The sequence below is a fragment of the Octopus bimaculoides genome, chromosome 30, assembly GCF_046866305.1.
Source record: "Octopus bimaculoides isolate indiv1 chromosome 30, ASM4686630v1, whole genome shotgun sequence".
NCBI classification, from domain to species: Eukaryota; Metazoa; Mollusca; class Cephalopoda; order Octopoda; family Octopodidae; genus Octopus; species Octopus bimaculoides.
In genome coordinates this window covers 19,161,777-19,187,649 of record NC_142957.1, presented here as the reverse complement: position 1 = coordinate 19,187,649, position 25,873 = coordinate 19,161,777, and the positions used below count along the sequence as shown (strand labels likewise).

Below are 25,873 nucleotides of genomic sequence, written 5' to 3'. Positions count from 1 at the left end.
ACATATTGATTAATAAACTTGGATTTCATTAATTAGTGTTAATACTTATGAAATTCCGTTTTCATCCATTCAATATAAGAGAACAGAATTTTAATAAGAAAATGGAGAGTTTGAACACAGACAGATCAATTTATTTATATAAAAGTCAATTTCTTAACTTCATTCATATTTTGCAGTCAACATTGCATTTTGTATTTAAAAAGTAAAACTTTCTTCAGGGCAAAAATTGACGAATATTCATTCCCGTCCTCATCGATGGACAGTTGCTTAGCAACTGAGACAGCAGCTGCATGCTTACGTGTGTCCTTCAGATTCCTTTCTAGAAATAACTTGAGGTTCACCCATGACCGCTGTGGACAATGGGTAGTTGTAGTTCAGTGACGATTTATGGAAACTGTCAGAACTCTACATCAAAGCAAATACGCAAAAAGAAGAAGAGTGTGTTTATTGAACAATATGGTGGAAGTGTGTGTGTCTTTCTTGAAGAAGAAAGACACACACACACACACACACTTCTGATTATGTAATCATAATGATAAGATTGGTTTCAAATTTTGGCTCGGGGCCAGCAGATTTAGGGGAGAGCCCAAAAGGATGAAAGGCAAATTTGACCTCAGCGGAATTTGAACTCAAAACGTAATGTGTCAGAAGAATTGCTGCCAAATATTTTGTCCAACATGCTAATGTCTCTAACAGCTTGCCACTTTAATAATATTAATAATAATAACAACAATAATAATAACACTAATTACTCTAACTTTGGCAGAAGGTCAGCAATTTTAGAAGCAGGAAGGTAGTTGATCCTCTCAACCCTGAAACTTGACAGGTCCCTTATTTTATTGACCTCAGAGGGATGAAAGGTTGGTTGACCTTTGTAAAACTAGAAGAAATGCTGCTAAGCATTTGGTTTGGTTTGCTAATAAGTCTGCCAGCTCATCACAAGAACAACAATAATAATAATAGTTTCAAATTTTGGCACAAAGCCAGCAAGTTTGGGGGAGGGAGTAAGTCAATTACATTGACCCCAGTGCATAACTGGTACTTATTTCATTGACTCCTAAAGGATGAAAGGCAAAGTTGACGTCAGCGGGAATTGAACTCAGAGCATGAAAAAAGCAGACAAAATTCTGCCCAGCGTGCTAACGATTCTGTAATAATAATAATAATTGTTATTTGCAAACGAGGTGAAAGGTGTTCAATTTGAGGTAAAGAAGCTAGTAATTATTTCGACCTTCCTCCCTTGCTGACCCCTGAAGAACAAAGGGCCATAGCTATATTGCAAAACATTTCTAGCAATGGTCAAAGGTTTTTCCAGCTATGACCATCCACCTTTTAGTCTTTTGGCAGATTCATTTTCACACTACTCACTCTATCCTTCGTTAGGTCAGAATTGTGGCTGCTATTTCTTGCTGTTACGCTGACAGACATTAAGGCTACTGTTTGGTGGTGATGGTCAGGGTAGGAAGGGGGCTGATAATTGTTGTATTTATGCTTGTTATTGTGATTTTTCCCATGATGCATTGCTGTTCCTGTCTCCTCCCCCGCAGGTCTACCGCCAGATACACTTTCTGGACATAGAGATCGATTCCTTGCGGGATACAGGCAGTAAGTACACGCTTTCACTTACACTCAGCTTGTACTCACACTCATGCACACTCTCACTCATATTTGTGCTCACAAAAGCTTTTTAACTCACACTCACATGTGCTTTCACTTACAGTCTCCCCCTAGCACTCATGCATGCTCTAAGTCACTCTCACTTACTTTACCCCACTCACACTCAACCCATTCTCACTCACACATACTATACATGCTCTCACTTGCTCTCAACACAAGCTCTCACTCACGTTCACTATATACCCTTTCACTCGCACTCAACACACACTACACATACTTTCGCTCGCACTCACACACACTACACATGATCCCCCTTGCACTCATGCATGCTCACTCACACTCACTCTAAGTCTTACACTTACACAGATGAGTTGGGGGGGGGGGTGTATCTAAAGTGTAATGCATGACTGGGATAAGTTTGATCATTGGCCAACTGGATCAGGACTGACCTGGGGTTAAACAACTGCTATTTAGTATCAGTCCCAGGAGGGGTGAAAGGCAAAGAGGACCTCATGTCTGACATTTAGTCCAACCTTAACCATAATAATAATAATAATAATCCTTTCTACTAGGAGATAAGTCAATTACATTGACCCCCAATGCATAACTGGTACTTAATTTATCGACCCCCAAAACGATGAAAGGCAAAGTCGACCTCAGCAGAATTTGAAGTCAAGTCGTAAAGATGGACAAAATGCTGCTAACGATGCTGTCCTGAATAATTAGGATAACGATGAGGATGATAATAATAATAATAATCCTTTTTACCATAGGCAGAAGGCCTGAAAATTGGGGGAGGGAGCTAGTCAATTACATGGACCCCAGTACTTAACTGGTACTTAATTCATCGACCCCGAAAGGGTGAAAGGCAGAATTGACCTCAGTGGAATTTGAACTCAGAACATAATAATAATAATAATAATAATAATAATAATAATAATGTTGTTAAATTGCTTCTCTTTTCTGATTTCTTTGTTGTTTTCCAGTTTGAAACAGTTTTATCACCAAAGTGGGACCCTGCAGTATTTCAAGAACTTGGTTCAAGTCCCTCTTCTACCAGATGTAAGGATCTCAATCTTGATTTTTTGTCTGCCATTTGTTTCAGTCATTGGGCTGCGGCCATGCTGGGGCAGTGCCTTCAACAGTTCTAGTCATACAAATTGACCCCTGTGCTTTTTCAAATCTGGTACTTATTTCATTGCTATCCTTTTTGTCAGAGTTACAGGGATGTGTATATATATATATATATATATATATATATATATATATATATATATATATATATATATATATAGAAAATGGAGAAGACCACAGCTTATTTTTTAATACAAAGCATGACATAACAAAATAGGGGATGTAACAGCCATAAGATATGTTACGCCCCCTATTTGTTATGTCATGCTATGTATTAAGGTGGTGTGCTGGCAGAATCGTTAGCATGACGGACAAAATCAATTGATCTCAGTTTTCACCTGAAACTTATTTCATCAATAAAATAGGGATCAGTTGAGAACTGGGATCAATTTGATCCACTTCCACTAAAAATTGCTGCCCTTGGAGTAAAATTTGAAACCATTATTATTATTATTATTATTATTATTATTATTATTATTATTATTATTTTACAGGATCCCCCAAACTTCACTATTGCCTCCGACTTTAGCAAACACGTCAAGCCAGTTGCAGTTGTACCTGAAGCGATGGAACCAGAAGCAGAGACTCCAGAATTCGATGGAATCGGTTTCCTAATAGATACCTCTTCACCTATTGTAAGTCACACACACACACGTGTATATATATATATATATATATATATATATATATATATATTTTTTTTTTTGTTGAGATTTTCTCTTTTGAATTTAAAAGGGACATCAGATGAGGGGTACATATGATGCCCCAAATTGTGGTGGGGTTACATAAAAAAGATGGGAAGAAAGGGAAGGGGAAAGCTTGTATATTTAGTGTTTAATATATGTGAGCATAAAGTAGTCCTCCTGATAGACTTTGGTGGAATTTGAACTCTGTAAAAATAAAATGTAGCCAAGCATTTCGTTCAGTTCACGGCCTTGATGATGATGATGATGATAAGAATAAAGATGATCTTTTTTCCCTCCCAGAAAGCGATGAGTAAGATTACATGAGCAAAAGAGTGGTTGGCAGTGTTGGGTTTCAACAAAGAGTGGGAAACAGATGTGACGCCAACATGATGCTACCCTTAAATACAAAACGGTCCCACTGACCCCAGGTTTTCTCTTTATAAACAGCAGCAAATCTCTCTCTCTCTCTGTCCCCCCTTTTTCCTTCTTTTTCTCTCTCTCCTCCCTCCCCTCGCCTCTAAGCAATTAGTTTAATGATCTTTTCTTTCATTTTCCAGCAAGAAACAGACAAATTTGATGAAACTTTTGGTGAAGGCAGTATGGATAGTTTTAATTTCAATGGACAACCACAGATTGATGAAAGGTATGTACACGCATTTGTGTATACACATAGGTGCGTGTGTATATATTTTGTATTTGTTGGTTAACAAGGCAACCAATGGGAGTGGTTGGCGTTAGGAAGGGCATCCAGCTGTAGAAACTCTGCCAGATCAGATTGGAGCCTGGTGTAGCCATCTGGTTCACCAGTCCTCAGTCAAATCGTCCAACCCATGCTAGCATGGAAAGCAGACGTTAAACGACGATGATGATGATGACAGTGTTGAGTACTTATTCTTAGTTTCGTATTAGTGTGTGTGTGTAGACACACACACACACACAGGCATCTCAAAAGTAGATAAATACCATCATTTTTGCAAAATTTGTTACTTGAATCAAAATAATTTTATTTGATGGTTTTCTTTTTTTAATGCTTAATCTCGTCGTTAGTAGACATGACACTTGCAGTTTTTAATGATTTAACTATTTTGGATATTGTACAAATGAAGAGTGTCTGGACAGAGAAAACTGTTCAGTGAGGTGCATCTGTTTATTTTTGAAATGTTGGAGAACACAATGTGATTTGAGGGTAGATTTGACTGCTGTTTCTGCCAAGTCTAGCTAACATGTAGAGGCCTCTCTCATTGGCTCATGCATGCATAGATAAGGCGTTATGGTGTGATTTGAGGGAGATTTGCCTGCTATTTCTGGCAGTCTCTTTTGTTAGCTTTGTAATGCAGTTGATTTATTGGTGAGGTGGTGTCTGTGGTGGAGGGGTTGGGTGGGGCTGGAAGTATTCATTTCTCCAGTCTAGAATGGGGGGGGGGTTGACATTAAGGTGATGGTTGTGGCAGGGGTGAGTGGGCAATAAAGGTTCCAGGTGGGTTTTGGGGAAGGGCCATGTTCTGCATGGTTGCAGAGATAATAGTTAAATTGCTGTCTGTTGCAGAGATATGATAATAGAGCAACTCCACAAAGAAATTCAACAACTCCGGGAGGAAATCGAGAGGCTGCAAACAGAGGTATGTACTCACGCACACAAATTTCTCTTTCGTCTTTTAATTGTTTCAGTCTTTAGACTGTGGCCATGCTGGGGCTCTGCCTTGAAGAATTTTCAGTCGAATGAATTGCCTCGAGTACTTTTTTTATTTTTATTTATTTATTTAAGCCTGGTACTCATTCTATCTGTTTCTTTTGCTGAACTGCTAAGTTACAGGGACATTAACACACCAACACTGGTTGCCAAGTGGTGGTGGACAAATGTACACACACACATACACATTGGGCTTCTCTCAGTTTCCGTCTACCAAATCCACTCACAAGTCTTTGGTCAACCCGAATCTATAGTAGAAGACATTTGCCCAAAGCACCACACGGTGGGACTAAACCCGGAACCATCATATCCTCACCTACAGGTACACATTGCTTATGACGGCCCATCAGAAATGATGACGGCGTTGATGCAAGACATTCATCCTGTTCTACCTGTAGCACATAATTTCCCATGGCAGCAGAGGGTGTGTGGCTGACCAGGCTGATCTGTGACGGGCAGATCTTGTGGTGCTGAGGAAACTGATCTTAAACAACAGCCACAAGGGGTTGATGATGATGATGATGTTTTCAATTCAAATAATGAAAACCAGAAGTGGACATATATATACATCTGATGCTGATGTGATGATGGCAGTTCTTTGTGTCCAAAGATCACAAGGAAGAAGGGCAAACCCTCCTTGGGTGACAGGCTCTGTCTGATCCATTTGGGGCATCGACATTGATTTTGTGCAAATGAGGTTTGTGACCTACAGACGTACATAACTTGGTACTGTGTGGGCAGAGATCCTTGTTGACAGACCCAGGATACTGAATAAAGTGTTAACACTTATGGTGTGCAAATTAGTATCTCCAATTCTCTGTAGATGCTGGATTTGTGGTCTATATCGACAGATTGGCTGCTTGTTTCTCTGGGGTCGGTCAATTGCTTTTTTCAATCTGTGAAGAAATAACTAAGCCCTGTCTCTATAGTTTTCACACACACACACATGAGTCTATACATCCCACATCTACACATGCTTACATACATACACATCCACATATACACACAAATACACATTGGTGTATATATATAGATATATATATTGCTATGTTTTTTTGTTGTTTCAGGCACAAATGAAAATTCAGCCCCTGCTGGAGGAGAAGGAGCAACTAAATAAGATCCTAACAGAGTTACAGCTAACCCTTGATAATACTTTGAAGGTAAGGACCCTGCCATCTGGGACACATTTTTCTCTACCTCGAGATGGGATGTTTAAGCATCCCATCACTACCATCTTTCTTCTTCCCACCAACCCTTATATAATGTGGGTGGCCAAGCATCTCCTCTATAGCAAGAAGCTTGCCCTTCTATCATGTTTTAGCCCCGACAACACCTGGAATTTCCCCACTTCCTCAAATACTTCCCTCACTTAGTCGAGGGAGCTTTTCATTTTCCCTCTTCCTGCACGTTAGTTGGTGTCCTTACTAGTGCTGACGCCACACAAAAAAGCACCAAGAACACATTGTAAAGCGGTGGGTGTAAGGCCCAGCATCCCAGCGCAGCAAACCCTGCCAAAATAAATACTGGAGTACAATGCAGGCCTTGGGACCATCAGATTCTGTCAAACTCTCCAACCCATGTCAGCAAAGTTTTACAGAGCTCATCCTCACCAGTTAATGTCTGTTTTTCCATGCTATGTCTCAGGTACACCTATTGAAGTTGGGTGGGGCAGAAGGGTACGTATGTAAAGCCTAGAGCTTTATGGACACAAAACTATGGATAACCCTATGAACCAGCCATCACTGTCTATCTCTCTGTCTGTCTCTTTCTCTCCATATTTGTCAGTTATATATTATAAGTTCACCCAGCAGGCTTCATTTGGTTTCCGTCTATCAAATCCACACACAAGGCTTTGGTTGACCTGAGGTTATAGAAGAAGATACTTCGCTACAGTGCCATGCAGTGGGACTGAACCCAAGACTTTATGCTTACAATGCAAGCTTCCTGACCACCCGGCCACCTCTGTGTCGTTTTTAACTTTCCCTTTATTTGATTTTCTTCTGACTTTTTGTTTGTGTTTTATTTTTTAATTCTGTCTCTTGTCAGGAAAACGAGCTAATCAAGAAAGAACTCGAGGAAATGAAGACGAACTTACCAGCAGCAGATAAACTAAACGATTCTGAGAGTAAGTCCATTTTGGAACCTTGTTGTTGTCCAAGTGAACTGAAATAATCCATGAATTACCGTTCAGAAGAAATATAATATTCTAAAAAGAACCAGTTTTGTATTTAAACTTTTGATGTCAGTCAATAGAAAATAAATGAACATTCTGTGTTGTGATATTTAGTTATCCAGCTGTTTTATGTATACTAAAAAGTAATTAGAAATATTTTGCTTATCACATCATTAGAGAAGAAGCAATTATAATTAAGGTGTCATTTGCTATTGAAATATTCAAATGTTTTTCTATATTTATGGGAATATTTCAACATAAGACTGGTTCTACAATGTAATAATTTTACTTCTGAAGGGATTCTATAATAACGTTTCCTCCGGGCAAAGATCACTTTAAAAATTTGTTGAGAAATGCACGTTTTGTTGTTTAGCCTCGAGTCATTTCTTAATCCAGCGAAACCATCGTCAGAGACATTCCTGCCTTGACCTCACATCACATGCACACACGTTTCACTCATTTTCTAACTCTGTCCATTTCTTTCTTCAGAATTGGTGAAAGCAAACGAAGAAAAATTCAAGAAGATGAAGGATATTTATGGCAAACTACGAGAGGAACATGTCACCCTGTTGAGAGTCGTAAGTTCTATGTTGTTGCTTGTGGGAGACAAAGGGTATTGTGAATGCCTTGGGAAAAGAAAAGGCTAGGGATGTCTATCTGTTTTATGTCCAAACTGACCAGATTCAGCCTCTCACACCTGTCATACAATGTCATTCTCAAAATATACAGTCCCTGTGTTTTTTGTCTTTCTCTCTCTCAATCCTACATCTTTAATTGTTTAACAACTGAAAAAAAGGAGAGGGGACAGAATTTCTTACAAATAAGTTAAACATCTCCACGTTCAAGTCTGCCTTTATAAAAAAAAAAATGTTCATCTCGTTACAATTAAGCTTTCGTCATTTGTTTTGTAGCATGCGGAAGTAAGCAAACAGTTGAAAGACGAAAAGAAATTAACAGAAGAAAAAGACATGTTATTAAAGGTACGACCCAAATCATCATCATCATCATCATTATTATTATTATTATTATTATTATTATTTAAGGCGGCAAACTGACAGACCCATTCGCATGTCAGGCAAAATGCTTGGCTGCATTTTGTCTGTCTTCAGATTCTGTCGAAGTTGACTTTGCCTTTCATCCTTTTGGGATTGATAAATTAGGGACCAGTGAAAGACTGGGGGCAACGATGTAATTGACTAGTCCCCCTCTCCCCAAACTTCAGGCTTTGTGCCTTTTGTAGGAAAGATGATTCTTATTCAGGCAGTGAGCAGCCAGAACTGTTAGCATGTCGCACAGAATGCTTAGCGACATTTGTTCTGCTTTTATGTTCTGAGTCCATGTGACACCAACATCAACTTTGATTTCATCTCTGTCTGGGTTTGAGGGCTTGATCTAATCAAAGAGCCCCTTTCCCCTGAATTTCAAGCATTGGACCCTATAGTAGAAAGGATTCTTCTTCTTATCAATTGTTTTTGCAGTTCAAGTTGGAGTTTTAGGTGGTAAATCAACAGTAACCCTTTTTGTGTGTATTTATTTGATTACTAGCAGAAATACCCGGCTTTGCCCGGGTTAAAGAGAATAATGAAATCTAAAAACGCTGTCTAGACTACGCAACCCTCAACTGTTAGTAGCTACGATACCATATTTCTACATTAATAACTCTCCAATCCATGCCAGCATGGAACATAGACATTAAGTGGAATGCCAGTCTCTCATCTAGGAGGGCCTTGAAATCAATGTTACCACCTGGGGACTATGTGTGTCGCAGTGATAATAAAAAGACCCAAAGGAGGTCTGCAACGAAATAATTTTACTTAACACTTTGCAAGTGAATCAGTGGAGGCAAAGATGCGTCTCATTTACTTGACAATTTATGCACCACATTGCAGAAATCACAATGAAAGTATATCTGAAAGGGTAGTCTTACACCGTTGTACCGTTGAATTACAAATAATGCTCATCTGTTATGTTCGGGTTAAAATTTCATCAACATCAAAAATATATGAATTTTCATGGGAGTTATGGCCGTTATACATAGAATATAATTTCCAAATTTCATAAAGATCCGTTCAGTACTTTTGACGTAGTTTTGGATAAGAAAACAAATGACTAATGTGTGTGTTTGTGTGCATGTGTTTGTGTGTGATGGGTGTATATATGTATAGATATGTGTATGCATGTATATATATGTATATATGTGTACATATTACATGTACATCTATATATATATACATCTACACATGTGTATACATATACATGTATGCATATAGATCTATATCTATATATATATATATCTATGCATATACGTGTACATATACATGTATATGTATACATATACATCTCTTTCTCTCTTTCTCTCTCTCTGAAAGTATCGAAATGTGATTGTTTCAGTTAGTGAAATAACGTGTACATATACATCTATATGTATACATATACATCTCTCTCTCTCTTTCTCTCTTTCTCTCTTTCTCTCTCTCTCTGAAAGTATCTGTCATTACAGTATCGAAATGTGATTGTTTCAGTTAGTAGAATAGTTTCATTTTTAAAGTGAAAGTATTTGACATGAGTGTTTTTGTTTCACTTTTGACACGTAATACTTAAATAGTGGAGGAGATATTATGTTGCTGTGGGCTCGAACTCTGGAAGAAGTTAAAATTTTTTTTGACTAAAACACAACTGGAACCCTAAGTAAGGCATGTGTAAAATTTGAATGAAATTGGTTGCGTAGTTCTCGAGTTTTAGGGATTCACACAGACAGACAGACAGACACACATTCTCATTTTTATATATATAGATGTCCTTAGCCAGAATTTTACCTGAACACTATATCGCTACCATCGTCATCATCAGTCTGTTTTCTATGCTGGCATGGGTTGGATGATGGTTTGACAGGAACTGGTAAATACCCGGGGGTGGGGGGGGGGGGACTTCACCAAACTCTACTGTCTGCTTTAGCCCCGATTTCTTCAGGTGGATGCTCTTCCGAACACCCCCACTTCAACCCCAGAAATCTCTTGCAGCATTACGGATGCTTCACATTCCAGAAAGTTCTTTAGGATAAGGTAGAACTCTACAACACAAATCCTGTTTTCCCTTTGAGTTCTGTCGAAAACGAAAGTTGCAGCCAAAAACAGGTTTTTCTTGCGGATCTTTATATTATGGCAGAATTTTCAGGACACAGCACTGGACATATGGATGGATGTGCCATCACCACCAGCATCATCATCATCATCATCATCATTTAATGTCTGTTTAGCTGATGATTGTAAGACCATGACTACAATATCCGGCAGCACATTCAACTGGCAAAAAGTGAGGTGCAGCTGCATTGAAAGGGCCCAGCCCTGTCACGTTCTGTTTCATGCTGAATCTCCCTGAGAACTACTTTGAGGAGACGTGTGTCTGTCGAGTGCTCAGTACATTAATTTCACAACCAAGCAATTCCATTGATTGGAACCCTCGTTATCATAACTGACTGAGTATCAGATGATATAAATGACACTCTTAATTTACAAAATGTTTTTGGTCTCCATAATTATTATTGCGTTGCCCCATGACGGGTAAGTTGTAGCATCCCAGTTTTTCTTTCACTTAAAATCATGTGAAAAATAATCTGACTTATATACAATAGTGTGTGTGTGTATATACATATATATACGTATATATATGTGTATATATGTGTGTGTGTGTGCATATTGAAATCACAATGGCTGGTGCCAGTGCTGCCAGACTGGCACCCTTGCTGGTGGCACGTAATAAGCGCCATTCAAGCATGAATCAATGCATGTCAAAAGCCCCGTCCGAACGTGGTTGATGCCAGTGCTCCCTGACTAGCTCCTGTGCCATTGGGTGGCACGTAAAAAGCACCATCGAAACATGGTCAATCCCAGTGCCCCCCCCCCCCAACTCGCTTCTGTGCCGGTGGCACGTAAAAGCACCCACTACACTCTCGGAGTGGTTGGCGTTAGGAAAGGCTTCCAGCCGTAGAAACTTTGCCAAATCAGATTGGAGCCTGGTGCAGCCTCCTGCCTTGCCAGTCCTCTGTCAGACCGTCCCACCCATACCAGCATGGAAAGCAGATGTAAAACGATGATGATGATGTATGTATGTATGTATGTATGTATAGATTGGTCTCTTAGATCTCTCAGGAGGTAAGTATTAAGGTGAGGAACTTTTTTTGATATTTTTTCCATATTTTAACTATTCTTGTTGTTGTAATTAATTATGTATGCTCGTTAGTAAAATCCAATTTAGACTTCTGCTTGTTTTCCAATTTCCTTGCATCTTGTTGTTGTGTTTGATGTTTGTTGTCACAGACTGCACCCTCCCTCCCCACATGCCCCTCCCCCCTACACAATGTCTGTACCATCCTTTGTAACTGCTTCCCCCTACCATGTTTTGACACTGTGTCCCCTCTCCCCTGGCCCGGTTCTTTCAGGGTTCACCTGGACCTAAACAAAAGCCAACATTGCACACCACTGAAGGTAACACAAATACAACCTGCTAGAAACAACAGTCAAACCTGCTGCAAGTATCACCTTCTCTCTTACTTGACTGAGGCTTTTTAGTTGGACAAATTGAAGCCTAGTACTCATTCTATTGGTCTCTTTTGCTGAACCGCTAAGTTACAGGTACCTCAACACACCAATACTAGTTGCCAAGTGATGATGGAGGACAAACACACACACATAGATATACATACATATATTATATTATTATACAACAGGCTTCTTTCAGTTTCCGTCTACCAAAGCTATTCTCAAGGCTTTGGTCGGCCAGAGGCTATAGTAGAAGACACTTGCCCAAGGTGCCACGCAGTGGGACTGAACCCAGAACCATGTGGCTGGAAAGCAAACTTCTTACCACGCAGCCATGGTCATCTTTTAAACGGACACATTTGGGATGAAGAAAAAGCTGGAAGCGTCGTGGCCGGCTGACCTTTACTCAATCAAATAGCAAGTTTTCTACTTGCATATTCAGCCTTTTAGAAATAGCAGCCAAAATCTCCTTCAAACTTTAAAAAGAAGGATTCCTTCTTTGAATGATGTGATTCCCTGCACATAACAACAGGGTGGTCACGGTTGGAACAGCATTGATCATAGCTCTATTGGATCATGACTAACCTAGGGCTAAACAACCTCCACTTCTGATTCCCTCCTCCTCCTCCAACTACATTTTTGTTTTTGTTTGTGATATTTTGTTTAATTTTTTTTTTAATTTGTTGTTTTTTATTTTGTTTTTCTTTTTTCTACCCTTCACCCCCGACCTCTCCCACCGCCACCATTCGCCTCCCAATTTAACCTCTGGGTCCACCTTGCATGCTTTGACCCACTGCGTTCTGCCCTGGGTGTGATTTGAAACCTTGAACCTAGTAGAAGACAAACAGTGAGCTGGACAGTGTCCGTGAAGAGCAGAAACAGCTTGAGGTGACCACCCAGGCCAAGGCTGACCAAGTCTCCCTCCAGCTGCAATCTTCCACTCAGCAACGTTCACAACTGGAGAAATCTTGTCAGGTTTGTTATCCCTTTCTTTTTTTATTTTTTTTTTGTTTTTTTGTTGGTCCTGTTTCCTCTTCCTCCTCCTCCCCCACCTCCTTCCTCCCCGTCCTCTGTCGCCTATGACCTCCGTCCACCTGTCATTCATCTTCCCCCTCCCCCCCCCCCATCCTCCGTCCACCCGGCAGCTTAACCATGCCTCTGTTTACCAATTATTGAGGGTAGACATCGTTTGGGCTTCTCTAGGCCATCATTGATGACGTGGGTGGGTGGGGGCAGGGACTGTGGAGGGGGCGCACCATAAATGGTTGGAGAGGCACTTATGGACATCTGGTAGAACACTATGACAAATGTGGCCATCTAACTGGACAGACAGACAGACATGAGCATTTGGTTGAACAGAGACGCAAAGACATTTGACAGCTGGACACATGGATATCTGAGAGAGAGACACAGATGTGGACATCTTACTGGACAGACAGACATGTAGACATGAGGTTGCTTGCCCAATGGTCCAGGCCTTCCAGCCAGGGATGGTCAATGATAGGTAATCGTAATTAGTCCCAGCATCACCAGAAACCAAAAAAGAAAGAAAGATAGTCTTTTTGAAAACGAAACTCCCCAAAAAGTCTTTTGTCTTTTTCCTTCTTGATGTCATCATTGTTGTCTCTTCCTTTCAGTAGAAAATCTTGGAATCTTTTGCAATGTCCTCATATTTCTATCTTGCATGGTTGTCTTTTCTCCATTTTCTCTGATTCCTGTCACTTTGTTGTTCGTTGCATGCAACAAAATACCGTCTTGTGGAGCATGCAGTTTTCATTGTAGTTGACAATGCCATCATCATCATCTTTATTATTATTATTATTATTATTATTATTATTATTGGTTGTTGTTTTGTCGTCGGTTCAAGGCTCGTGTCTGTCATAGCAAAGTAACAAAATGCTTAACAACTGTTATTATTCTTCTCCTCGTTTGGGGGCCATGTGTACTTTTACATACATGTCTGTCCGTATATCTGTAGACCTATTTATTGCATTTCAAGGCCTCTCTCTCTCTTTACCTCTCTCTTTGTGTATGTAATGTATGTGTGTGTCCCCTATTTCTCTCTCTCTACATATATATATATATATATATATATATATATATGTGGTGGGGTGGAGGTATAAATTACCTCACGTTGTCAAAAAATACTAACAGATGTGAGGGTGTCACTTTTATCATATTGCCCATTTTAACCAGTGCCAGGGTTTGATATTGTGTGTATACATATATATTTGTACATATACATACGTGATTCTGGAAATGTATACACCCTCCAATGGATGTAGCAATAAAATACCAGAAAATAAAGTAAACACCAAATATATTACGAGGTGGCAGTGCTAAGCAGGGACCTGTACAAATGCAATGCCATTCCCGGTTGGACTCTGCCAGGGGCAAGGTTGGATTTGTAAACCAGCGGTCCACCGTGTTTTGACAAATGGTGTACGAACACATACACACACACTAGTAGTTGTATTGATGGGAATCCGTGTGTCCCCGAGAAGGTAACCTTTACCTTTGCCACCACTCGTGGAATTGAGAAAGAGTTATTAACCTGTCAATCCTGCAGTTGTTTGGCCCAGGAGGGTTGTCTTAGGTTGAGTAAAATTAAGCTGCAAATTCCACTCAATTGTGGATCCCTTCGAATGATTTCTAGGAGTTTCCCCTAACACCCTCTCCCCGTTCCTTGGAACTAAAGGGTTCCTGTGCAGCTCAGCCACAAACTAGACTTCACCTGGAATGGCTACACTCATTTGCATAATGTCACTGGCCTGAGTCAATAATAATAATAATAATAATAATGTCTATGGCTCCCACCCCTATGCATGTGTGTGTGTGTGTGTCTTCTCTCCCCCTCTCTTTTCTTCACTCTATTTCTCTTCACCTCTCTTTCTCTCCTTCACTCTTTCTCTCTCTCTCTCTCCCCCTCTCTCTCTCTCTACACACATATATATATATATGTCTATATCTACATATCTATATACCTATATGCATACATGTATCTCTCTCTCTCTCTCTCTCTCTCTCTCTCCTTTCTCATGCATACTCTTGGGGACAGGCTGCTACTGCTTTCCAAGGCAACCACTCACCCTCCACGACAGCAGCAGCCTCATCACCACCGCTTCCGCCATCACCACCACCGCCACCGCCAGCCCAGCACACCAACGATGATTACGAGGTAAAGCAGTGTAGCAGGGGGCGGGGGGGGGCAGGGGGAGCGAGGGACATGGATGTTTTTTTTACCCTTACCCCCTAACCCTTCACTTTTACATTCTATTTCTGACCCCTTGGGCTGTCTAGTAAGATGCTGACCACCATCACCACCACCACCACTCCTCCCAAGCTAAACCCATTAAATTTATTTAGGCTTCATTAAAGGTTTTTTCTCCCCTCTTTGTGACCCTTAATACAGTCTGTCGTTAGCCTTGGCTCCTTTCCTCTACACTTGGTCGCTACATCATCCACTGAGACCTCTTCAGTCTCTGCTTTTCATCATTGCTGCTGGTGTCTTCCCAGCTCTTTTTTTCGTACCCGTTCTTGGCTCTTCATTCTTCTCACAGCCTCCTGCATCTTTCCAGGTGCTTCTAAATTGATTCAGATCTTTCTAGGGGGTCTACCATGTCCCTTTGCCTTTCCCTTTGCTTCCTTTCTCCCTCATTCCTACTCTAAACCTGTCTTTGGTCTTCATTCTTCCCAGGTGCTGTTATGTTGTTGTTTCACATCTTTGAAGCTACAGCATTCTGTCTTCTTCTCTTTGTCCTTTCTCCCTCTCGTGGTCCCTATTGTATAATTGTCAGAAGACACAACCTTGAACTTTCACTCTTCTTTCTCCTTCAAGCTCCTCAGTCTGGTTCTTCCAGAACTTCCCAGTTCCCGGTTCTGTCCCTGTCGGTGGTTTTCAGTATTTTGTGTAGACACAATTCGTGGAACACATTTAACCTCTGATGAATTATTCTCAAATCTTTGTCTTCATTAAATGCTAATTTTTGTGATCCTTAAATAATCGAACCATTAAGACTTAATTAAAGGGTCTCCCTCTCTGTGATCTGCATCCTAAATCCTTCACTGATGATGGCAGTTTCTTCGTGTCCAAAGATCCTCTGGAAGAACAGCCCCTGATGCCACTGAGCTTCCTCAGAGTCAGTTTGCTTGATCTGTTCCCATTCTTTAGATTTGGACGTCTGACTAAAGGGGCTCAGTGATTTAAGATGGCTGCACTGCTCAGCAAGTTGTAGGCTTTACACTAGAGTGACCTTCTGTTAAGTGGATTGCGTTATGGGGCTGGAGTTACTGGAAGGGTGTCAAAAACGGCAACCAGACCACTTGAAGAACTTCACTCCTTGATTTGCTGTCCAGCTCGATTCCTCAACTTTTCTCCTTTCCCAAGGCACTCACAAAGCAGTGAGGGTTTGTGCCCAGGGTTTCTTCCATAACCTGCTAATCAACCCATAGCTGGGGCCCTGTAGGTCAGAGAAGGGCTGGGTACAATATGTGCTGAAGCCCGGTCCCACACTCCTGAAAACTTTTAAACTCCCAAATCAGGGTTCTGCTACCAGATGCAGTTTAAAATCATACTATGGAGGTTGTTCACTTTCCTCTTTGATGGGAGAGTCGATCAGATTTGTGATGGGAGACAAAGCAGGAATCGTCGAGGGATGACAAACGACCCCTGCTCTGTTGCATTGAGTGCTCTTCTGTTTATGCATCTTTCCTTTTTCTCTGCACTCTGACCAACAGGAGTTAACCAAGGAAATCGAATTAATCAAAGCCCAGAAGCTGCAGCTGGAGACGGATCTTAAAGATGTCCGTTCAAGCAGCATCGCACTGGAGGAAAGCCTGCAGGCGACGAAAGCCGAGAAAGATGAAACGGCGGAGAAACTGCAGAAGCAAGTGAGCTGTTTGCAGAATGAATTGGAAGAGAAAACTAAAGAGATGGTGGTTGCCAAGGAAACATTGAAGAAGGAAATGGAAGTGGTTGAAACGCAACTGAAGAGCAGCCAAGGTACACAGCAGACAGCAGAGGAGAATTATACGAAAAATAAAGAGGAGATGGAGAGGAAATATGAAGAGTTATTGACAGAGAAAAAAACCAGTGACAATGAACATGAAGCAGCCCTCAACAAACTCTACCAATTACTTCTGGGTAAGGAATCATTGGTTTGTTTTAATGTTTGCTCTCTCTTCCCCCATTGTTCTCTCTTTTATCTTCTCACTTTATTTTTTTCAGATCCATGACTCTTTTTATTGTCACAAAACCTGGCTTAGTGACCTAGGATATTGAACCCCTGATCACAAAGCCTTTACTTCTATTCCCAGACCCGGCAGCACATTTGGCCCCTGGAGCAGAACACTTCATTTCATGTTGATCCAGTCTAATATATTAAGCAACACTAATAATAAATCAAAAAACATAAAATTGGACATGCTTTTGACAATTTTTATAGATATTTCAAAATTACGATGCTAAGTGTCCCCATTATTTTGTCCGACCCCTTTATATGAAAACTTAAATCAATGGTTCTCAACCTTTTCCTTGTATCGGCCCCATTTTAAGTCGTTGCTATGTCTGACACCCACTAAAGTGGTGAGTGAGGTATCACAACTCAACTTACCAACCATAGAATACAATTTATAGATTTTACTCTCAGAATGGATTGTCTAAGTTTAACCGTGAAAGAATTAAGAAATTCACAAAGACAAAAGTTGTCATTTTCACATTTATCCATTGCAAGTTAATCACTTCCCCGAGCCTGATGAGGTCCCATTTCATTTTAATGACTGTTACTAGTCTTAATTATGTATAATTACTGCTATAGGTAAAATTTACTATGTTATGTTACCTAACTACCTGTTAAGGCCTAACGCCCCCCCCCCCCTCTTTTGCCATGCTCGGTGCCTGTTTGAAGAAGGTACTGCCCATTCTTGAGAACGTCTGCCTTATTTTGTCATCTTTATTTTTCTAAATGTAAAAAGCACCCAGCAGACATTCTGTGAAGTGGTTGGCATTAGGAAGGGCATCCAGCTGTAGAAACCCGGCCAAAACAGACAATTGGAGCCAACTCCTGTCAAACCATTCAACTGATGTCGTCAGTGAAAACATGATGATGATGATGATGATGATGCTAACACTAACCGTTTGTCCTTCTGCTGTTTTGCATTTTCAGAAAGCTGTGTCAAGCAATGCAACTCCATTCTCTTGGATGCCACAGAACAATCAGACAATCTTCTCCACCTGACTGTAGGTTGCTCAGCAGGTAAGTTACCAGTGAGGCACGACTGTGTGTATGGGTGGTGGTGGTGATGGTGCTGAGGGTGGGGGCTTGCAGATCTCCAAAGGAAAGACAGAGACCGGGACAGTTTGAACGTCTGTTTGACCTTTGCTGAGTAAGAATAGAGCGATCAAAGGGTCTGGATGTGGCCATTGGAGGTTTGCTTGCAGGGGTTTTCTAAGGGCTTAAGTGTAGGCTTTGGCAGGTCTGAGTGTGAGCTGTGGCTGGTCTGAATGCAGGCTTTGGCGAGTCTGAGTGCTGCCTTTGACGGGTCTGAGTGCAGGTCTTTTAAAGGACTGAGTGTGGTCTTTCAGAGGAACTCAGTGCGGCTTTCTAAAAATAAAATATTTCTGAGAAAAATCATCAAATCTATTGGACTCTGTTCACTTGGGTACAGTATTGATGGCCATAGTTGGAAGCGCATAAATTTGCATGATGTTACTACTACTACTACTACTATTGCTAATGAATATGCTTAATTACATTTTCCTTGTATTTTAGATTATTTATTGGACCGAATATTACCTGTTTACGAGTGTTTGGAGAAATTAGGGAACTCGTTTCAGAATTACAAATCTAATCCAATTTGTAAGTTCTTTGTTACTTTTCTCCTCTTTGTTGTTTGCATTCATATCTACACACACACATATACAGCACACATTTTATATACATACGTATATATATATATATATATGTGTGTGTGTATAAATGTTTGTTTTCATGTTCAGTTACCAGTTTTACCCCACCTCTCTCCCTCTCAGTCTCTCTCTTCCTCTCTCCCACCTCACTCTCTGACAGTCTCTCTCTCTCACAGTCTCCCTCTCTCTCACAGTCTCCCTCTCTCTCTCTCTCCCACCTCACTCTCTCACAGTCTCCCTCTCCCAACTCACTCTCTCACAGTCTCCCTCTCTCTCACAGTCTCTCTCTCTCTCTCTCTTGCAGCTATTCAAGACTTAATCACTTCAATGGTTGATTTTTCTCACCGACTTTCCGACTCAGTCCAGTATGGTTTAGCAACGTCTCACTCGGCCCAGCTGAGTGCTGGTGAAGGTAAGCGGCTGTGTGGTGGTCTTCATCATCATCATCTAGTGTCCATGTTTCATGTTGGACAGTTTGACAAGATCCAATGGCATGAAGGACTGCATCCAAGTGCAGTGCTGCACTTGGCAGGGTTTCTGCAACTTCAGGGTGACTTGGGTGCTTTCTGAAGTTGCCATGCAGCTTGCAGGTGGAGCACCTATGTTAGGAGAAGAAGGAGTAGAGAGGGATGAAGTATGGGAAAAGAGAAAGGCCCTGGGGGCGGGGGCAGAAGAGGTTTGTGAGGGAGACCTCTACATGGTTGTTAGACCTGCTAGAAATAGCAGTCAAATCTCCCTCGAGGAATCATTGGGAGGTGCTGGGAAGTGGTAATGAGGTGTGAGGGTGGTTTGTCATAGTAGGAAGGGAGCAGTAGAGTGGTGATGACAAGGAGAATGGTGAAAGAGAAACAATGAGTTGTTAGGTGGGGTTTTTGCAGGAGAAGGCAAGAAAGAGCGATGAATGGTTGAAGAGAGGGGGGGGGGGCAAGGATGAGTTTTTAATGAAAACGAATTTGGTTTTTGTGTATTTTTTGTTTGTTTCTATTTTGTATTTTCATTTTGTTTCTTTCTTCAGAATTAAACATGACTTGTAAGAACACAATTGAAGAAAGTATGAAAGCCTTAACCCAAGTAGAGAAAGGTAAGTGAACGTTTTGCCTTCCACCCGCTCCCTCTCTCTCCCCCTCTCCAGCCATGACTATCCTGTCGTTATTTTTTATTTGGGTTTTTTTCAATAAATACCAGCATGGCTCTATGGTTAAGAATCTTACTCTGCACCGACATGGCTCCTGGTTCAGTCGCCCTGCATGACACCTTGGGCAAGTGTCTCCTCCCTATAGCCTTAGGCTGGCTAATGCCTTGTAAGTGAATTTGGTAGATGGAAACTGTATGGAAGCCTGTACACACACACATATGTGGCTGTATGGTTAGGAAGCTTGATTCTCAATTACATGGTTCTAGGTTCAGTCTCACTGCATAGCACTTTGAGTGACTATCTTCAACTGTAGACTTGGGCACCCAAAGCCCTGCGAGTGAATTTGGTAGGCAGAAGTTCTGTTGTGTGTATATGTTTGCGAAAGTGCTTGTGACTCCATCAGTGTGTATGTGTGTGTGTGTGTATATATACACACACACACACATATATATATATATATATATATATATATATATATATATATATATTATTTAATAGCAACACTCATCAAACAAACTTAGTTTATCAAGTTTGAATATGCTTCTACAGACATGTGAACTACTACTACTACTACTACTACAAACATACGTGCACACACACACACACAAATGTATAATATTTAGCAGTTTTCACACATTGTGAAGCACAGTGAAGGCTGTGGTTCACTGAGGAGGTCAGAATATGGCTGAAGCCTATCTGATGTTGCCTCCCCTTATATATATCAGAAGATTGAAACTAATGTTGTACACTAACATTATTCACCTGTAAAAAAAAACTCCTGTGCCTGGCCATGTGGTTAAGACCTTCACTTCAGCCCTGTGTTAAATGGGACCCAGGTTCAGTCTCAATGATTGAGCAGCTTCTGTCGTACATTCTAGTCAATCTAAATCTTATATTAGAGAGAGAAGGAAACTGTATGGAACCCTGTTTGATGGAATAGACTGTATTTGTTCTCATTGTCACGTTTCACACCATCCCCTTGACCCTTGGGAAGACCACAGTTTTTGATTCAAGGACCACTCCCTCCTCCTTTTTTCTTTGTTTTTCACTTGCCAGCCATGGGACTCTATCCTCCAACTACTCCCCTTTAGAACTTACTTCAATGCTCCCATATTGGGTGGCCCATGAGGCAGTCAAAGTACTCCAGCTGGGTCATTCGACAGCCTCCCTCAGTGCAAGGTCCCTGTCCATCATTTGATGCCAGTTCCTCTTAGGATGTCCCCTCTACTGTTGCCTCTAAGGGTTCTATTTAAGGATTGAGTGTTGATAGTCGGAAATCTTACATGTTCCAGCCAACTCTGTTGGTATTTGCAGATGGTGATGGTTGCTAGGCATTGGGCTGATCTTCTTGTGACCTCTTCATCATCATCATCATCATCGTCTAATGTCCATATTCCATGCTGGCATGGGTTGGACGGTTTGACTGAGGTCTGGTGAACCGGATGGCTGCACCAGGCACCAATCTGATCTACCTTTCCAAGAGTGTAGTGGGTACTTTGTATGTGCCACCGGCACAGGAGCCTGTCAGGCAGGCCCGGCATCGATCACGTTTCGATAGTACTTTTTACATGCCTCTGGCACGGGAGCTAGCCAGGGGCTACTGGCATTGACCCCTTTTAACGTGCCACCAGCATGGGGGGGGGGCCAGTCAGGCGGTCCTGGCATCAATCACATGCTGATAAAGTCCTTATATTTGATGCTTAGTATTTTCCAGAAGCCTTTACTTCCAAATGCATCCAGTTTCTTTTTCTGGGGATGCTTTTCAGCTGCCTTGTTTCACAGCCATATGCAAGAGGAGAGAGTTTGTTAGATTTGCAGAACCACAATATGGCTTTCAGAGAAGATTTCTTGCTCTTCCGGGTTTTACTAAACTAATTGAATTCTGCTGATATGTTTCCCATTCTGCAATGAAGCTCCCTCACCCTATCTTGTTTGCAGTGAACCAAGCTGCCAAGGTAGACGAAGGTGTCTTCCACCTGTGCCTTCTTCTGCCCAATGCAAACTCCTGGTCAGGAAATTTGTCTCAATACATGTTTTTGCTCTCCCCCCAAGGCCACCACGCATTAAATTATATCCATTTTGTGTGCTTGTTGCAGATGAGAACTCTGTGTTGGCGCAGTTTGATGTAGTCTTAGAAAATGTCAAGAAGATGCAGTCTTGTGCTGAGACGCTGTTGCCAAAGATTGCCGATGTGAAAGACAAGGAGATTGGAGACATGGTTGAATCAGAGATGCAACTCACTACAAGCGCCATCGATCTTGCAGCCAGTAAAATTGAGGTAGGTTGCTGCTTTTGTTTACCAGGTGTGACTGTGCCGTAGGAAATATGCTTCCCTTTCCACTCACATGGTTCTGGGTTCAGTCCCACTGTGGCACCTTGGCAAGTGTCATCTACTATAGCCTCAGGCTTGAGAATGGATTTGATGGATGGAAACTGAAAGAAGCTCTTCATGTATGTGTAAGTGTGTGTTGTTGTCTGCTTGCCTTGATGTCATGTGGTACATATATCTTCTTATAATCATATCTATAATAGTGGAGATGTGTGTGTATACGTGAATGGACTTTATGCACGTCTACAAATTAGCACACATGTCGCTCCAATTTTAGGAGGAGATTCGTTATAACCCAGCATTTTGGTCAAATTTTTTGTCTCTGAGGCACCCACGTATAGCTGGAAACTTTTACCAGTTTTGAAGTCTGTTGCCATGGCGAAGTCATAGCTGTGCCGAACGCACGTGAAGGAGAGAGAAAGAAAGAAAGAGTGTGTTTGTGACAAGGCCAGACACAGAGTGTCTTTGCCAAGAGTCTAAGGAAAAACAATTAAAATATTTATTTTAAATCATTTAATTTATTTTAAATCATTTATTTATTTTAAATCATTTATTTATTTTAAATCATTTAATTTATTTTAAATCATTTATTTATTTTAAATCATTTCATTTATTTTAAATCATTTAATTTATTTTAAATCATTTATTTATTTTAAATCATTTAATTTATTTTAAATCATTTAATTTATTTTAAATCATTTATTTATTTTAAATTATTTATTTATTTTAAATCATTTATTTATTTTAAATCATTTAATTTATTTTAAATCATTTATTTATTTTAAATCATTTCATTTATTTTAAATCATTTAATTTATTTTAAATCATTTATTTATTTTAAATCATTTAATTTATTTTAAATCATTTATTTATTTTAAATCATTTAATTTATTTTAAATTATTTATATATTTTAAATCATTTATTTATTTTAAATCATTTATTTATTTTAAATCATTTATTTATTTTAAATCATTTATTTATTTTAAATTATCTATTTATTTTAAATCATTTATTTATTTTAAATTATCTATTTATTTTAAATCATTTATTTATTTTAAATTATCTATTTATTTTAAATCATTTATTTATTTTAAATCATTTAATTTATTTTAAATCATTTATTTATTTTAAATCATTTAATTTATTTCAAATCATTTAATTTATTTTAAATCATTTAATTTATTTTAAATCATTTAATTTATTTTAAATCATTTATTTATTTTAAATCATTTATTTATTTTAAATCATTTAATTTATTTCAAATCATTTAATTTATTTTAAATCATTTAATTTATTTTAAATCATTTATTTATTTTAAATCATTTATTTATTTTAAATTATTTAATTTAAATCATTTATTTATGTTAAATCATTTATTTATTTTAAATCATTTAGTTATTTTAAATCTATGTTAAGGCTATGAGTTTATAACTTGAGTTGTTCTGGCTCCTTCTTGTCCGTACATAAGAGAGTAGGGTGTGATTTGAGGGAGATTTGGCTGCTATTTCTATCAGGTCTAGCTACCATACAGAGGTCTCCCTCATTGGCTCATAGTAAACTGTGTCCATTGACGTCTTTTGTAGGAAATGTTGAAGAAAACGCAGGAAGACTCAACTGGTTTAAATCTGGAGGTCAACGAAAGTATTCTTGATGCATGCACAGGCCTGATGCAGGTGAGGAAGGCATTCAGCTGCCTTTACTGTTGTTGTTATCATTAGTGTTTCGATCTTTGTTGAAGTCTATACACACCCATCTTTGCATGTGTGTAGATTTTTTGAAGGGGTGCACAGACTGTGTTAGGAAAAGGAAGTAGTCAGCATTTGTGGATAAAAACGATTTATTTTGTGCTTTTGTCTCTCTTTTGGAAGATCCATCATGAATGATTATGCAAAAATTCATACCTTTTATATATATATATTAAATATAGATGTGTATATACATATATATATATATATATATATATATATCATCATCGGCGTTTAACGTCCGCTTTCCATGCTAGCATGGGTTGGACGGTTTGACTGATGACTGGTGAACCAGATGGCTACACCAGGCTCCAATCTGATCTGGCAGAGTTTCTACAGCTGGATGCCCTTCCTAACGCCAACCACTCTGAGAGTGCAGTGGGTGCTTTTACATGCCACCGGCACAAGGGCCAGTCAGGCGGTACTGGCAACGGCCACACTCAAAATGGTGTTTTTTATGTGCCACTTGCACAGGAGTCAGTCAGCAGTGAGGCAATGCTGGTAACGATCCTGCTCAAATGGTGTTTTTTAACGTGCCGCCGGCATGGGAGCCAGGCAGCTGTTCTGGCAATGGTCATGCTCGGATGGTGTTGTTAGCAGTGCCATTCGTCGTATTTGGTTCAATTTCGATTTCACTTGCCCCAACAGGTCTTCACAAGCAGAGTTTAGTGTCCAATGAAGGAAAGGTACGCATAAGTGGGCTGGTTACACCCCTGGCAAAGGCCATGGGTTATGGTCTCACTTGTCTTGCTGGGTCTTCTCACGCACAGCATATTTCCAAAGGTCTCGGTCACTAATCATTGCCTCGGTGAGGCCTAATGTATGACGGTTGTGCTTCAGCACCTCATCCCAGGTCTTCCTGGGTCCACCTCTTCCTGGATTATCTTTCTGGTTGTTTTTTACTTAATTTTTGAGAGTGGTTGGGTTCATTTTTAGTATTCTCCTTTGTGAGAGCAGTCAAATTTATTTCAGATATTCTCATTTAAAAAATCATCTCTGACTAATTGTTGAGAGGACGTTGGTGTTGCCCTGGGGGAGGTTTGCCCTCTCTGGGTGCTCTTGTTGTTGTTATTATTTGTTTGTTTATTTATTTTCCAGGCTATAAAAGTGCTTGTTGAGAAATCTCGAGATTTACAAAAAGAAATCGTTGCCCAAGGACGGGTAAGTTACATGTTTCTTTTTCTTTAACTGGGGTCGCTTTTCTTAGCCAAATGTCAAAAAAAAAATAATAATAATTCTTTCCAATTTTGTTTCCTGGTCAGCAATTTGAAGGGTAAAACAGAAGTTGATGAGATTGTCCCCAGTATTCAGTTGGTACTTGATTTTTATTGACCCCAAAAGGATGAAAGAAACATTAACAGTTTGATAGAACAATGAAACCAGAAGGAATGCTGCTCAGCATTTTGTTCTGCATGAGAACGATTCTGTCAGCTCCCCCCCCCCCCCCCCCAAACAATAATAATCCTTTCTACTAAAGACACAAGGCCTGAAAGTTTGGAGTAGGTGACCCCAATGTTTCACTGGTACTTAATTTATCAACCCTGAAAGGATGAAAGGCAAAGTAACCTTGGCAGAATTTGAACTCAGAACATGGCAATAATAGTAAAAATAATAATAATAATAATTCTATTTATTATTGTCCCAAAGTGTGAAATTTTGTGGGAGACATTTTGGTTGATGACATTGACCCCAGGGACTTACTGAATTCAAAATATAAAGGAAGACAACATGGCCCCACAATTTGTAGAATAGTGGTGAGACAGGGGATTGAAGTTAAATCTGTTTTTCTTTCTCCCCCCCCCCCCTTCACATTTGCTCTTCCACTTCCTTCTCTTATTACCTCTCTTTTCTTTCCCTTCTATTCTCTCTCTCACTATACCACCTCCCACTCTCTTTCCTTCCTCGTCCCTCTCTACAT

The 25,873-nt window shown here is 40.0% G+C and overlaps 1 protein-coding gene across 20 annotated transcripts in view; it reads left to right on the top strand.

Moving 5' to 3' along the window:
• LOC106879202 (huntingtin-interacting protein 1) overlaps positions 1–25,873 on the top strand; it is a 278,609-nt gene that overhangs the window by 238,324 nt on the left and 14,412 nt on the right. For 10 of the 20 annotated variants that reach the window (XM_089345997.1, XM_089345992.1, XM_089345993.1 and 7 more), the window contains 19 exons: positions 1,548–1,605; positions 2,604–2,679; positions 3,246–3,386; positions 3,995–4,080; positions 4,984–5,056; positions 6,195–6,287; positions 7,174–7,252; positions 7,790–7,878; positions 8,212–8,280; positions 12,676–12,813; positions 14,897–15,016; positions 16,576–16,981; positions 18,003–18,092; positions 18,609–18,695; positions 19,050–19,157; positions 19,761–19,826; positions 21,977–22,158; positions 23,794–23,883; positions 25,054–25,116. In XM_089345997.1, the coding sequence (XP_089202123.1) occupies positions 1,548–1,605; positions 2,604–2,679; positions 3,246–3,386; positions 3,995–4,080; positions 4,984–5,056; positions 6,195–6,287; positions 7,174–7,252; positions 7,790–7,878; positions 8,212–8,280; positions 12,676–12,813; positions 14,897–15,016; positions 16,576–16,981; positions 18,003–18,092; positions 18,609–18,695; positions 19,050–19,157; positions 19,761–19,826; positions 21,977–22,158; positions 23,794–23,883; positions 25,054–25,116 (2,114 nt within the window). The remainder of the gene's footprint in view (positions 1–1,547; positions 1,606–2,603; positions 2,680–3,245; positions 3,387–3,994; positions 4,081–4,983; positions 5,057–6,194; positions 6,288–7,173; positions 7,253–7,789; positions 7,879–8,211; positions 8,281–12,675; positions 12,814–14,896; positions 15,017–16,575; positions 16,982–18,002; positions 18,093–18,608; positions 18,696–19,049; positions 19,158–19,760; positions 19,827–21,976; positions 22,159–23,793; positions 23,884–25,053; positions 25,117–25,873) is intronic. The other 10 variants (XM_089346005.1, XM_089346008.1, XM_089345999.1 and 7 more) reach the window with 3 other exon arrangements.